General features: G+C 36.6%; 1 protein-coding gene and 1 non-coding gene across 2 annotated transcripts; one reads left to right on the forward strand and one right to left on the reverse strand.

Annotated features, from left to right (window-relative positions):
• Window positions 1-6,355: 6,355 nt before the first annotated feature.
• On the reverse strand, window positions 6,356-8,548 carry LOC110756191 (uncharacterized). Its single transcript, XM_088244010.1, has 2 exons — window positions 7,433-8,548; window positions 6,356-7,108 (listed from the first exon to the last, which is right to left on the reverse strand). Exons 1-2 carry the CDS (start codon window positions 8,546-8,548, stop codon window positions 6,356-6,358), a joined length of 1,869 nt encoding a protein of 622 aa, XP_088100136.1.
• Window positions 8,064-8,170, forward strand: LOC148292779 (small nucleolar RNA R71). Its single transcript, XR_015825921.1, has one exon. It is a non-coding gene; the product is annotated as a small nucleolar RNA R71 (small nucleolar RNA).
• Window positions 8,549-15,741: the final 7,193 nt, after the last annotated feature.

Raw genomic sequence — 15,741 nt, forward strand, 5'->3', positions numbered from 1 at the left:
TTCACCCATCACCCTAAGCCTCATTACAACCTTAGTGAAAGTCCTACTTGATCCAAGGAGAAGTGTGGTTCCTCATGTGGAGAATAGGTGTGGAAGTACTATGGTCGGATGGTTTAAATATTTTCAAGTATGCGATATCTTTCCATGAGATCTTTTATCTATGGCATGTGCCTTTATTTCAATTATGTGAGTAAATCCTATTGCTTTGATTCCTCTCACATATTTATGAGTGACAATAACCAGTCAAATTTCGAGTGCTTTTATTGGAGTGAATATCCTTGATGAGATTTGAAGTTGAAGCTTGTTCTTATTTGGTTATTTAACTTGTGTGGAGCTTAAGTCGTGGGTTATATTAATGTTGGCTATTTCACACACTACATCCAAGTTGTTCAATTAAAGTTGGGTTAACCCTTTGATAATGTCTCGAGTTATTGTTGCTTATTTCTTGAAAGTTAGCTAACGGTTGGTGATTATCTCTGAGATCAATATTGGGAAGTTAGTCGATCGCTTGTTTTCGTCGAGTCTTTGTTCTTTTGTTTTTATTTTTCGTTTTGTTTTGCTCGAGGACTAGAAAAATCTAAGTTGTGGGTATTTGATAAGTCCATAAAATTACATATTTATGTACTCTTTATACTTAGTTTTTGTAAGAGAATTTGGTTTAAAAAGGACTTATTACTTTATTTTCTCAAATTTCAGCTTTCCAAAGCAAGTAATGTGTTTTCAACAGAAATACGACTTTTTGGTGGAGTTTTAGCACAAGACCAATTGGAGATGAAAGCTAAGATCTTGAAGATGATTGTGGAATTTTTCTAGAATTTTCGGAGCAGCCAATGAGAGCAGTCTTTGAAGTTAAGTCAGCATAAGATGCAATCCCGTCAAAACTGTGCTGCTGTGGAAGAATGACCATTTGAAGCCTTTCCTGATTTTTCCTCAAGGCGTGCGATATATGGATGGAAAGATAAGACAAAAATCTACAATTTACATATTTTTCCCGATTTTTCTTAGAGGAGGAACAACCCCAAACGTGCAAGCAAAGTAATTGACATGTTATCCCAGTCCAAGTAGGAAGAGGAGTCAAGTACTTACCCATTTTGGATTTATGTTTTAATTAGGTTTTTCTTTATTGTTGGGCTGCTGTAAAAGCCCAGCTAGGGTAAGAATAGACGTGGGGTGTCCTATTTAAGCATGAGAATCAACTCCTTTGGGAGGACGGAAAAAGACGAGGAGAAATTGGAGACGCCGGAAGAGTACCGCAATTGGCTAAGTTTTATTGTTTCTTCCTTATGTTTTTGTTTATGTCGAATTCTAAGATTATGTGTAACTAATTTTCTTTGCTAGGGCAAGGGTGCCTCAAGATAAATTACAGTTGAAAGTTTATGACTATCTGTCTCATGGCACTTGGGACTTAGAAAAGCTAAAGGAAGAATTACCACTTCAGATGGTAGGTCATATTACGTGTGTACCTGCTGGATTAAGTTGTAAACCAGATACTCCTATTTGATAGTATACTACCAATGGCTCTTTTAGTGTTAAATCAGCATATATGGCTAATTGTCTGGAGTCTTCGAGTATGGATGTTAGCTAGGCTTTTATATGGAACATTAAGGCTCCTCCCAAAATTAAATATTTCCTTTGGTTGCTGCACCAAGATAAACTCTTAACAAATTATCAAAGAGTTAAAAGGTAGATGACCATGACTGCCAAATGTGATATTTGTGGTACCCCAATGGAGAATGCAGCTCATATTGTATGGAATTGCCCAGTGGCAATTTCAGTTTAGCATCAGTCCCTTATGCCTATGAGTCTGAGTTTGCTGCAAGCTGTTGATCTTCATACTTGGGTTGCAAAAAATTTACACAACTATACAATTTTGGCTTATGTAGTGGAGTGGTCAACCATGTTTGTTTTCACATGCTGGTTTCTTTGGAAATGGAGGAACAAAAAAAAATTTTGATCATGGGTTTGTGTTTCCTAACAACCACTACTACAAAAAAGGCAAAAGAAGACTGGAATTCACCGTCATGTATCCGCTTTTCAAACCGTCGTGAAATCGACCGACATCTTTTCCAAAAGAAAACCACGACGGTAAATCCCCATCGTTGTTATAACAAACAACGTCATTAACAAATAACAACCGACGTCTGTGTATTGAAAAATGAGCCAAAAAAATTGTCAAGGATAAGAATAGACAACCAATTTTAACAAACAAACGTCGTTTACAAGGCAACACATGACATATTTTAACAGAACATGGCCGCAAGAGACGCATACCACAACAAAAACTAAAACTCACAGCCGTTACATATACCTTTCACGACACATGATCAAACAAGAAACGTGAAATACAATTATGATGCCTTTAAATAAATAAAAGACGACGTTATTAATTCATACTACGTCACCACTATTTATATAACCATCGTGAAATAAATTTTCCACTTCGTTTTTTCCATTAATATTGACTTGGAAATAGCGGTTAGGGTCATTACTTATGACACATGTATTTCTATAGACGACGTTGTATTTAATGAACAACGTCGTCCACAAATAAAAGACAACCATGTTTCAGAATTTATACGTCCTCTTTAAAAACAAGATAGTTGTCTAATATATTTTAGACGGCACAAATTGTCAGTCGATTGCCGTATAAATTTATATTAACGACATGATCTGAAAATAAACGACATGGAAAATATGTTATGGTCATTACTTACGACACATTTTGTTGTGAAATTATTGCAAGCGCACAATTCGCACAAGTAATATAGAAATAAGTAGAGTATCGTTCCCACGAAGACTGTAATTTCCTATTAATTACCAATTATGATTAATTCAAAAGTTTATCTGAACAATTGATTAAGAAGATTGATTGATTTAAGTAACCTAAAACAATTATGAAAAATAGCAATTTAATTAATGATAGAAAATCAAGATGATGAGACACTAGGGCATCTGATTTCACCATAACCAATTCCACTTAATTCTTATAGCCAATTAACCCTAATTACTATCCATGTTGACAGTTGGTTTCTCCTAATTCATTCGATATCCCCTCTCGGGCTCAACCAAAAGTATTCTTAATTAACAACCCATTCTCTCTCGAGCAACAGATTTAGAAAATCAAGAACCCATTAAGTTCTATGAGAACCTGCAAGAAAACTGCATGAGTCATGTTAGTCCCTCTCGGGCACTCATTCAAGACATGGTATTTGTTACGAGAAGCAAACACCAAACATCTCCTCTCGGTCTCCGCTTGGATCATCAAATCAATTAAATATTGGCCAGATATTCAAAGCATTAAGAACAGTAACAAATACTCAACATGGGATAATAATCAGAAATTAATATAACTATAAAAATTAAGTATTCATAGTTAGGCTACATCGTAGCCCTAGCAAGGAAAATTAGTTCATGACAAAAGAAAATATAAACAAGAGAATTATTGTCATAAAACCGATTTGGCCGATGGACTTGATCTTCGGAGTCTCCACAGGAACACCTTTGAAAGCTCCTCAAGTAGTGCAGCAGCAAATCCTTGGCTCTCTCTGATGTTTCTCTGGGTGTATGAAAGTTGGTGGAAAAGTATGGTATATGGGAGGATGATCCTAAAGAAATCCTTAGGGTGACCTTATATAGTGTAAAACAACTAAACCCTACTCTTAAAAGGTCTGGAAAAACTCTCCTAAAGTAAAACAAAATCCCAAACAATTAAGGAAACAAATTAGGAAAGAATCCTTCTTTGACTTGGAAACACGTCAGCCATCTTGCACGCACGTTTTGAGGTCGTTCCAATTCCTAGTAAATTCTGGAAAAATATGAGAAACGTAGCTTTATCTCTAAGCTTTCCAAGCATATATTACACGCCACTAGGAAAAATCGGAAAGGTCTTCAAATCTTCAATCTTCAACAGCAGTGCAGTTCTGACGGGATTTCAACTTAGGCTGTCTTGACTTGCAAGTCTGGAGCATTTGGATTGGTAGAAAATTATGAAACTTTGATACAATGATCTTCAATGTCTTAGATTTCTTCTCCAATTGGCCTTGCGCTAAAATTCATTCGAAAAGTCAATTTTCAGTCAAAATCCTTCCAAGAGCGCAGAATAACTGAAAATAAGGAAAGTAAGGTAATAATGCTCTTTTCAATTAACTTTCCCTACAAAAACCAAATAAAAGAGGTATAAAAATATAGGAAATAATACACTTATCAAACTACCTCAAACCTATCTTTTGCTAGTCCTCGAGCAAAATTAGAAACAAAAACAAAAACAAAACGAAAAACTAACTAAACCACTTTCGCAGGTAAACTCGATGGCACTTAGCATGTGCCACAAGCCGTTAAACCTCTAGGTGTCCCTAGTAGGAGGAGTTGTGTCTCCTGAGGGTTTACCAGTTACGATACCCACAAACGTTTAACTGCAAAACAAAGTCGTTAAAGGCACCACTTTAAACAAGCTAATAAAAACCAATGCATGCCAATCACATTTGCATCACTAAAGCTATGCCACTTTGAGTAAATTGCATCATGGTGTAACGTGTAATACCAAAAGTCATAACATCCAAGCTTAAAGATAACCACACTTGAATGCCATGGAATTATTTCGCCTTGACTCTATCCCTCACCGCACTCTATTTTTTTCTCTCGGAATCCTAGGCTTACACTCAAATGTCACATATGTGTATGAAGTTATGTAATGGAAATCAAATATTAACACATATGCTTAGCTTGAAGAATGGAAATTTCTGAAAATAATGTCTCATGAAAAGAATCAAATACTAAGAACTAGAGTACATACCTCACCTCCAAGCAAGATTTCCCAAAAGATCAGTTAGGTCTTCTACTCAGGTTGTAATGAAAGGCTAGGCTTGGGGTATGAAAGAAAGGAAAGGAATAACAAAAACTTAGGACATACCAAAGCATTATTCATGATCACATACACGGCCAGCTCCTTTTGACATTTTGTAGTATTCAGCGTCCAGGAATTGTGCATATTTCCTACTCCATTTGGAGTGATTTTGAACTTTTACTCTTTTGAATTGCAAAATACTTTTTTTTTTTTTTTCATCTTTTCTTATACTTTTTTTTTTTCTTCTTCTTGCAATTTTGCACAAACACCTCGGTACACGCCAATTCTTTGGTGTAGAGCTCAACCTTCTTATTTTCATCACTTTGGCACATCCTAAGCTATAAGGTATGGCTTAGAAACGGGTTGTATAGGTCATAGATAATAAGGGTGGTGAAAGAAAGGTTAAGTGTTTGGTTACAAAGGGGCTAATGACGCACACAAAAGGGTAGGATGAAAGGTCTTTTAGAGGGTGAAAACATGCATAGCCTAACATCATATCTCATGGTCCATCCAACTTGGAAGCGACGTACCTACAAAAATAAGAGAATTCTTTAGTATCCAATACAAACCTAATGAGAGCAATCTAATTAAGAACAAAATCGAAGAGTGTTTAAGAGTAGAAACAATAAAACCCCTCTCAAGGAATGGCTTTTGGCTCAATATCTCACAAAGGTAGTCTCCACTAATATTCCATAGTCATTCGAGCATAGCAAACCTTGTCCACCAAAACATTACGAGTATGGTATTGTGAAGTGCAAAGATTATAATGCAATAACCCTTCATGGCAACACGTTAGTAAAGCATTCATGATCAAAACATGACATATACATCTCTATTAGCAAGGAAAAGTGATAACTTTAACTAGAATTTATATTTCACAAAAACTGCTTCTTTTCAATTTCGACCTTAGATCAGTTTTCAACAATTATCCCTTAAAGTATTGCACAGATTTTGACAAGCCTTATATGCTCAGAAAATAGACAAACAAACGCACAACTTCTCTTTAGAAAAAAATACCAGAAAACAGAGTAGAACTTCATGAAAACTGATGTTGAAAACAGAAATCAGTACTGAATCGCAGAAAAATTCCAGATCCAGACCCCTGTTCAGAAAAATAGCTATAACTTGCAAACGAAAAGTCAGAAAATTACGGGCCTTATATGGCTGGATTCAGCACAAAAAACTGAAGAAGGCAACGCGGGCCAAATCTTCAAATCCATTACAGATTAAAACAGTATTATCGAAACATAAACACCAATGTTTTGCATGACTCGAAAAAGACTAAAAACGAAAAAAATTAAAATAAAACGAATGTGACCCACCTCAAACCTAAACCAAACATTGTCCTCAATGTTTAAAATGAAAATAAAAGTAAGGACAGAGAATAGTAAAAGTAATGAACGCGAGAAGCACACAAACGAAAAATTAAAAAGATAAGGAACGAAGGTACCTAGTTGGGTTGCCTCCCAACAAGCGCTTAGTTTAAAGTCAATAGCCCGACTTTCAGATGCGTTATTTGGGATTATTGAGGAGGACGTTGGTCTCATCCTTAAGAAATGCAGCTGCCATATGTGGTTTCAATCGATGGCCTTTGACTTTGAAGGTTGTATCGTCACGATCATTCTTGATATGCTTGTCATGCCACTTCTTTGTATGCTCCTTGTAAATTCTTGCACTTTCATAAGATTTATTTTGAAGTTCCTCTAACTCATTCCTTCCTGGGTCGTATGGTTTTGGTTCATCCAAGTACAAGGCAGGTTTGGCAACTCTTGGTTTGTCAGCTTTAGAGGTGGAGGCATGTACCAATGGATGGCTTGGAGTCTCCTTTTCCTCTGCTTTTTCGTGAAATGTTATTGGTTCAAAAACTTTGAATGTCGCTTTTTCATTCCCAACTCTCACAGTTATTAAGCCTTCTTCCATGTCAATCAGAGTCCGTCCAGTAATCAGGAATGGACGGCCCAAAATTAATTGTGTGTCAGAATCTTCTTCCATATCCAAAACCAAAAAATCTGCTGGGAATATGAGTGTATCAACCTTTACTAGAACATCTTCAATAATTCCGTCTGGGTATGTGATTGACCTGTCCGCCATTCTATCTTTTTTCTTTGGTGGAAGCTTCCGTTGCAGGATGGCACTGCATTCCTCAGTCAGTTGGATTTTCTCATGATCACCAAATTTCCTTTTCTTGGAGAGGATGTCTTTCATGAATTTTGCATAACTTGGCATTTGTTCCAAAGATGCAGCGAATGGAATGTTGATTTGCACCTTTTTGAACGTTTCTAAGATATCAGAAGATTGCCCATCAATTTTATTTTTCTTCAGCCTCTGCGGAAAAGGGATCGGTGGGACATATGGCTTCAATGGAGGAGAAGGGGACGGCATAGCAGCATAATTTTCTTCTTCTTGAGATTTCTCAGCTTCTTCCTCTTTTTCTAATTTTTCTTTTTCCAAGATGACCGCTGTGTTCACTTGCTTCCCTTCCCGAAGTGTGATTGCCATTACTTGTTCTTGATTTTTCGGATTAATTTCGGGTTGGCTTGGCCATACTCCTTGATTTCTTCCACTCAATACATTAGCTAGTTGGCCTACTTGCACCTCCAAATTCCGAATAGAAGCGCTCTGATTTTGAAATTGGGTTTTTGTTTCAGTCATAAATTTGGTGGTAGACATAGTCAACTGAGTAAGTGCATCTTCCAAATTTATTTTCTTCTCTTGAGCCGGAAAGCCAGGTGGTGGTCTTTGCAAATTCTGAGTATTGCTCCATGAAAAATTTGGATGGTTTCGCCAACCGGGGTTGTATGTATTGGAATAAGGATTATTCATTTGTCGATTAAATTCTCCAACCTGATTGACTTGCTCAACGGACGTGAATGGGTTCCCTGTGGTGCATTCTGAACTTGGATGAGGACCTGCACAAAAATCACAACCAAAATTAGTATTAGTATTTATAGCATTAACACTTAAAGAATCAACTTTTTTAGTAAGGTTAGAAATTTGTGCTGCTAGCAAAGCTATAGCATCGACTTCCAAGACCCCAGCTGGCTTCGGATTCATTCTCTCACTCGGCCATTGGTAGTTGTTGGATGCCATGGTCTCCAATAATTCAAATGCTTTAGTAGCCGTTTTTGCCATTAAAGCCCCTCCAGCAGCTGCATCAACTAGTGTCCTGCTTGTTTGACTCAACCCATTGTAGAAAGTTTGAACTTGAATCCAGGTTGGTAGCTCATGGTGAGGGCACTTGCGCAACAAATCTTTGAATCGTTCCCAAGCTTCATATAAAGGCTCCTTATCATACTGAGCGAATGACATAATATCTTGTCGGAATTTTGCAGTTTTGGCTGGTGGGAAAAATTTAGCAAGGAATTTCTTGGATAAATCATCCCAAGTACGGATGGAGTCTTGTGGCTGTGACAGTAACCAAAGCTTGGCTTTATCCTTCAAGGAAAAGGGGAATAGCCTTAAACGAATCGCATCGTCAGATACCCCATTGAACTTGGATGTGTCACAAATCTCCAAAAATATCGCAAGATGTATATTTGGATCTTCATTCGGCAGACCACAAAATACGGATGAATTCTGTAGCATGGTGATCATGGCTGGCTTGATCTCAAAATTGTTGGCTGCAATAGAAGGACGTCGGATCGCTGAGGGAGTTGCCACTGGGGGGCCAAATTCCCTCACTGCTATTTTAGCTTCATCCGCCATAGATGGGGGTGTCGGAAAAATCCAATGTACCTGAAAATAAAAAGAAAAATTCAAATTAAACTCCGAATTAAAATATATTGATATTAATAGAAAGTAAAACAATCCCCGGCAACGGCGCCAAAAACTTGTTGTGAAATTATTGCAAGCGCACAATTCGCACAAGTAATATAGAAATAAGTAGAGTATCGTTCCCACGAAGACTGTAATTTCCTATTAATTACCAATTATGATTAATTCAAAAGTTTATCTGAACAATTGATTAAGAAGATTGATTGATTTAAGTAACCTAAAACAATTATGAAAAATAGCAATTTAATTAATGATAGAAAATCAAGATGATGAGACACTAGGGCATCTGATTTCACCATAACCAATTCCACTTAATTCTTATAGCCAATTAACCCTAATTACTATCCATGTTGACAGTTGGTTTCTCCTAATTCATTCGATATCCCCTCTCGGGCTCAACCAAAAGTATTCTTAATTAACAACCCATTCTCTCTCGAGCAACAGATTTAGAAAATCAAGAACCCATTAAGTTCTATGAGAACCTGCAAGAAAACTGCATGAGTCATGTTAGTCCCTCTCGGGCACTCATTCAAGACATGGTATTTGTTACGAGAAGCAAACACCAAACATCTCCTCTCGGTCTCCGCTTGGATCATCAAATCAATTAAATATTGGCCAGATATTCAAAGCATTAAGAACAGTAACAAATACTCAACATGGGATAATAATCAGAAATTAATATAACTATAAAAATTAAGTATTCATAGTTAGGCTACATCGTAGCCCTAGCAAGGAAAATTAGTTCATGACAAAAGAAAATATAAACAAGAGAATTATTGTCATAAAACCGATTTGGCCGATGGACTTGATCTTCGGAGTCTCCACAGGAACACCTTTGAAAGCTCCTCAAGTAGTGCAGCAGCAAATCCTTGGCTCTCTCTGATGTTTCTCTGGGTGTATGAAAGTTGGTGGAAAAGTATGGTATATGGGAGGATGATCCTAAAGAAATCCTTAGGGTGACCTTATATAGTGTAAAACAACTAAACCCTACTCTTAAAAGGTCTGGAAAAACTCTCCTAAAGTAAAACAAAATCCCAAACAATTAAGGAAACAAATTAGGAAAGAATCCTTCTTTGACTTGGAAACACGTCAGCCATCTTGCACGCACGTTTTGAGGTCGTTCCAATTCCTAGTAAATTCTGGAAAAATATGAGAAACGTAGCTTTATCTCTAAGCTTTCCAAGCATATATTACACGCCACTAGGAAAAATCGGAAAGGTCTTCAAATCTTCAATCTTCAACAGCAGTGCAGTTCTGACGGGATTTCAACTTAGGCTGTCTTGACTTGCAAGTCTGGAGCATTTGGATTGGTAGAAAATTATGAAACTTTGATACAATGATCTTCAATGTCTTAGATTTCTTCTCCAATTGGCCTTGCGCTAAAATTCATTCGAAAAGTCAATTTTCAGTCAAAATCCTTCCAAGAGCGCAGAATAACTGAAAATAAGGAAAGTAAGGTAATAATGCTCTTTTCAATTAACTTTCCCTACAAAAACCAAATAAAAGAGGTATAAAAATATAGGAAATAATACACTTATCACATTTATTTCTGCAGACGACGTTGTGTTTGATGGACAACACGTCATCATGTAATCGGGTTTCGACATTTATATGTCGTCTTTACCAAAATGACAGTTGTCTAATCTATCTGAGACGGCAAAGTTTGTCAGCCAATCGCTGTGGAAAATACTTTTAACGGCATAAGAATAAAAAAAAAGACGCGGATATTCTCATATAACGTTGTTTTTGTAAAAGAACGACGTCCAAATATCTCTTTATGTCGACAAATTTACCCCTGGATTTCAAATAACGTCGTGAATTGTTCTTTTTCCACTTCGTTTATGAGATAACAAGCGACATGGTAAAATTTAAGACGACGATTTTGAGTTGTTACGGACGAGTTCATGATCTAAGACGTCGTCTTTTGTAATGTTCAAGTTAGATATCTCGTCTTTTAGACGTCGGTATTATGGGATTGGAGTCGTGTTATTTGTAATTACATGTCGGCTCATTACGCTTCTCCGATGAGATATCGTTAATAACTGTTTATGTTGAAATAAAAAAATTCATTGTCAGCAAACTAAATTCTGGCCCAAGTTTAAAGAAGTTGGGCTCATGGCTAAAATGGTCTTGTGGACTTGTTGCAAAATCAGTTAAGGCCCAAAATGAATTAATATTAATATTTGTACAAGAAAATATTAGTGAATTAAAAGCAGTAACAGGATATGCTTCATGTACAGAGTTGAGGGGCTGAAAGAAAGTGGGAAGTTACTCCCACATACAGCACCCACACAATACGTGAGCCCTTAACTGGCTCCACTCCTTTCAGTTTTCTTTAGGTTTATAAAAAGAGACCATTGGTGAGCAAAGAAAAAAAAAAAAAGAGGAAAAAAAAAGGGAACGGAGGAGAGAAAAAACAGAGGCAGAAAACAAAAGCCAAAACGCAGAGGAAGAAGTACCAAACTACTGCAAAAATCCAAGGGAGATACAAAGCTCTGTCACAATACTATTTGAGAAGGTATAAACTAATCTATTTTAGCATTTTCTTATGTACAGTTAACTCGTAGGCAAAAGAAAGAGTGTAAAAGAAACTGTACAGAAGCCTTGGCAATGGAAGATATAAACAAATCTCTTCAAAATGATGATAATGGTGCTGCTTACACAAAGAGAGCTCTCGCAAGGACCTCTCTGTTGTGAATTACAGATGGGTTTCCGCAAGAAATCCACTGTACTGAGTGCTATGAACACCTTGCGAGTGTTCATGGGCACATTGTGGTACTCAAAGAAGACCTTGCGAGTGTTCTTGAGTATCAAAAATAGAAAATGGCGAGTTTCATCCTAACCCACCTTCAGCACAGTGAAATCTCAAGTCTGCAAATTGGAGAACGAAGAGAAAGCCCACAAAAGTCACCAAGACAGCTCTCTTCTACAGTAATTCGCAAATACCACAAAGGGTTCTCACTCTGTTACTGGTGGTATGATAGCCCTTCCCAAAAGATTTCTGCAATCAAATGAAGAAAAATGCACTGAAGTATCAGACCTTTGTTTCCAAGAAGGGAGCAGAGAATTCAAAATTGCCTTTGGACCAAAAAAAAATACATTCAAGCCTTCAAGGAAATGATCATATACTAAAAGAAAAACAAGATCCAAAAAAAGAGAAAAGAGTTTATGACATACGGCTTCTGCTTAGAACCGCCAGGCCTCAAATTAGTGTTTCAAGCAAGAAGCAAAAGGCAAGGTAGCTCGCCAGTTTTGTTTTCAAATCCACCTCCTGCCATCCCAAGATGGAAGTACGGAGCAATAACAAAAAGAAAGGGATTTGGAAGACTAGAAAGAAACTAGCAAAAGAAAAGAAGGAAAAGCCAAAACAAAGGACAAAGAAAAGTCTGTACTTTGACAAACAGATTCAAATTCCCATACTTCAAATTAATATTTTATTTGGTTATGTAGTCTAAGGCTGACAGAAAGGAAAGACCAACCTTATTTTAGTGTTTCTTTGGTTTTGGCGTGCGTCCCAAATTCAAAGCCCTGAAGTGATTATAGCTAACGGGTAATTGGAGAGATGAATGTTTTGGTCCAACTTCAGTAAATTTAAACTACTCCAGATAAAGATGGGAGTGATTCAGTTTGATTCGACTTCTACTACTCCAAATAGAGACTGGTTATGGTTTCAAGTGGCAGCTGATCATCAAAGCCTTTCTAATGTGGATCATTTATTTATGGGTCAACTAATAAAAATGTTAAGGCCTGCAAGTAAATTGATGGGTTGACAAAACAAATTATCCATTAACTTTCAAAAACCCAAAATATTTTATGGGTGGGGAGCTTCTATAGTGAGGGGAAAGTTATAAGGGGTGTTTTTGAGGGGTATGTAAGAGTCGTTGGATTTCATCCAACAGTGAGTTTTCAATATTGGCTTTTTGGTAAAACCGGGTTGAAATTACCCATACCAAAAAGATGCAATCCGAAAGTGCAAAGCACGCTCTCTCATCCTGGTTAACCCTCCTTCCTCCCAAGCCACCCACTCTGCAATATGTTTTTCTTCTCTCTCTCTCTCTCTCTCTCTCTCTCTCTCTCTCTCTCTCTCTCTCTCTCTCTCTCTCTCTCTCTCTCTCTCTCTCGCCATCTCTAGTTTGTGGTTATCAAAGAACCAAAATTCATTCAGCAAATATCTTGCAACCAACACAAACACAATGGAGGGTTTTGGGTCTTTTTTTTATTATTGACACTTTATCATCTCAAAAATTCATTTTCTAACGCCCAACTTCTCCTAATTCCTCTCCTCTCCTCTCTCGCACTCTCTCAAATCTTGCCTCATCTCCAGCTCGCCAGCCATCTCCCTACTGTCCAATCCAGTTCTCCACCCATCAATCGTCATAACCCAGCTCTCCTCAATTTCGGAACCCTAGCTTGACCCTAGCCAAGCCGCCGCAACTCACGACCTCCGTTGTCGACCTCCACCGCGAAGCCACTATCGCGACTCCACAGCCCAGCCACAGTCGCGACCTCTGTCGTCGTTCTCGACAGCAGTGAGTTCTGATATTAGTTTTGTACTCTCTGTCTGTTATAAATTCGTTGATCCCCTTTTCTTATTATTGCAACATTAGGGGCATTCATGGGCTCCATTTTTTGCTACGGTCCTCTATCTCTCTCCCTCTCCTTCTCTGTAAGTCCTCTTCTTCTCCGTCTTCAAATTTCAGTAATCCTCTTTACCACTAACCTGAACCACCTACTTCTCTGGTTCTCTTCTTCTTCATGTCATTCAATTTCAATTTTTTTTCTTTCTAAATTCTATTTTAGGGATTTAGGAATTAGGGATTCAGTTGGGTTAATTTTGAAATTCTAATTTAGCGATTCATTCAATGCCTAATTTATGAGCTGTGGCTTTATGAATTATCAAGTGGACTACTTGTTTTTAATTGATCATTGATAATAGTATTATTGTAATTTTTAATTGATCTTTGCATATTTCATATTTTAGCCTTACAATTTTAGTGGCTGGGTAGCTTGCAATTTTGTGTAGACAGGTTATTAAATTCTTCTAGTATTAATGGAAGTTGTGTTACTAAATTATCAGTAGCTACGCTCTTGGTTGACATTGTTGTTCTGAATTGTAAGATTAGCTTACTATTCGATGAACCCACTTGCTGATATTAGGAAATGGAGTTATTAATTGAAATGAATGGGAATGTGCTTGTTTCTTATGCTATTAGATTTTGTGTGAGTGTGATGCTAATTAGCCTTTGAAATACACATCTTTTGGTGTTAATATTTGAAGTATTGGAACATGGGAAAGTTGAAAACAGGCATCTTCATGAGATGCTTGAGCAAAATTTGAAGTATTTCAAGAGCATTAAGTAGACCTCCCTTGATATGGCTTGCTATAAAATGTAACATATGGATATGAATTCCTTGTTCTAAAGTTGCCCCTGTAGATTATTTGTTTCAATTCATGATTCTCTTACACCTATATAGAAACATAGGATTGGTTTGTTTTTATTTTATCTGGAATTGTTTGTTTTTTAGAAAATGGAGAATATTGAACAGCTTCAAAAAATTGTGGTTGTTCTGTTCTCTATTGCCTTCTTTAGGAAGCTTATATAAAGTACATGTGGAGCTTCTTGAGTCAGACAATTCCACATTGCCCCATTTTTTGCCAAACAATCTGATGATTTTTTAATGGTTCTTTTTGTTCCTAATCATGTTCCCGTAATATCACTTTGTACAGGAATAGTTACTTTTCTTCAATCTTATCGGATTGGAATGCAGCTGTTTTTTAGTTTCATTGTTCTGTGTATTTCTATTATGGATGTTGTAGTTGTATCTGGTTCTGTATTGATGTTATGGATGTTGTTTGGTTATATTGATTATTGGTTGGTTGATTAAGTTCACCCCTTGAGGTGTTTTGATGTTTGGTTCTGTCCCTCTTATTTAGTTTAACATTTTCTTTGTGCTTTATGTGTTCCAATTTTTCCGATTTTCTCTTGCTGGTGTTCTAGGTTAGGAAGCTCTTTGCCTATTAGTATGAGTTTCTTAGGTCTTTTAGTTTATGATTGCGGTTTTCTTGTCTCAGTTTCTATTTTTTTTTTTTTAATGACAGTTGGACCTAGATTTTTGACCTATGGAAGATTGTTGTTATTGAGAATCATCATCAATTTGGCGTGGGACAACATTTCATTCTGTCACAGGAAGTGTGCTGTAATTATATGGAAAAAAAAACATGTAATTGAGGAACTATATTTTAATCATGTAATTTAGTCCTCATTCAATGAAATTGAGTTCAATTTACTTGAGAAAGCTCAGTCTTGAATTTGTTCTTTTTATATTCGCAAGTGTGTGCAATAGAAACATACTTTTTTGTTTCAAAGAACAATGGAAAATTACTTTTACTTATATTATACATTGAAGAGAGAACATTGTATACGTTGTGTATTATGTCCCTGTATTCCCCCCTCCTCTCTCTCTCTCTCTCTCTCTCTCTCTCTCTCAGATGGACTATTGGAGTTTTCGTATTGCCAATGTATAGCCTCCTATTGCCCTAGTATTCTCATTATATAGCCTCCAATTGCCTTCATATTGCCATTGTATTGCCCTAATTACTTTTGTATTGTCATTGTATTGCCCTTAATTGTCTTTGTATTGCCCCAATTGCCTTTGTAATTGAAGATAATGCCATAAGGAGTTTGTAACAATTTTCAATGTATTTTTCTGATTTTTAATTATTTATTTACGAATTTTTTTATAAAAAAACAAAACAAAACAAGGATCAAAATGGACAGTGGTGCAATCACTGGAGGACAGTCAGTCAGCCACACTGACCGCGCCCATTCAGCTTCCGCCATGTGCCACTCCATACCATTTAATAATAATTTCTAGGATTTAACTTACAACATTCATAATAAATTAAATACAAATCCAAAAAATTCACCAAAAATTGGTAGGAACTCCTTGTGACATTCTTTACCCCCCAAAACTCCAAAAATATAATTTTGACTTATAAAATTTGAAAATGATAACAAAAACTCAACTTTGTTTCAAAACAAACCAAAACATTAAATTATGTTCCATAAAAGTAATGTATATTGGTGCGTCTATATTGCATGTCTGTTGCATCTATATTGCTT

This window comes from Prunus avium, chromosome 7 (assembly GCF_965620075.1).
Source record: "Prunus avium chromosome 7, drPruAviu1.hap1.1, whole genome shotgun sequence".
NCBI classification, from domain to species: Eukaryota; Viridiplantae; Streptophyta; class Magnoliopsida; order Rosales; family Rosaceae; genus Prunus; species Prunus avium.

Coding starts and splice junctions, on each gene's coding strand:
- LOC110756191 (XM_088244010.1), bottom strand. CDS start 8,548: ATGGCGGATGAAGCTAAAATAGCAGTGAGGGAATTTGGCCCCCCAGTG. Junction 7,109..7,432: donor TTCGGAATTTGGAGGTGCAA/GTAGGCCAACTA, acceptor ACGTTCAAAAAG/GTGCAAATCAACATTCCATT.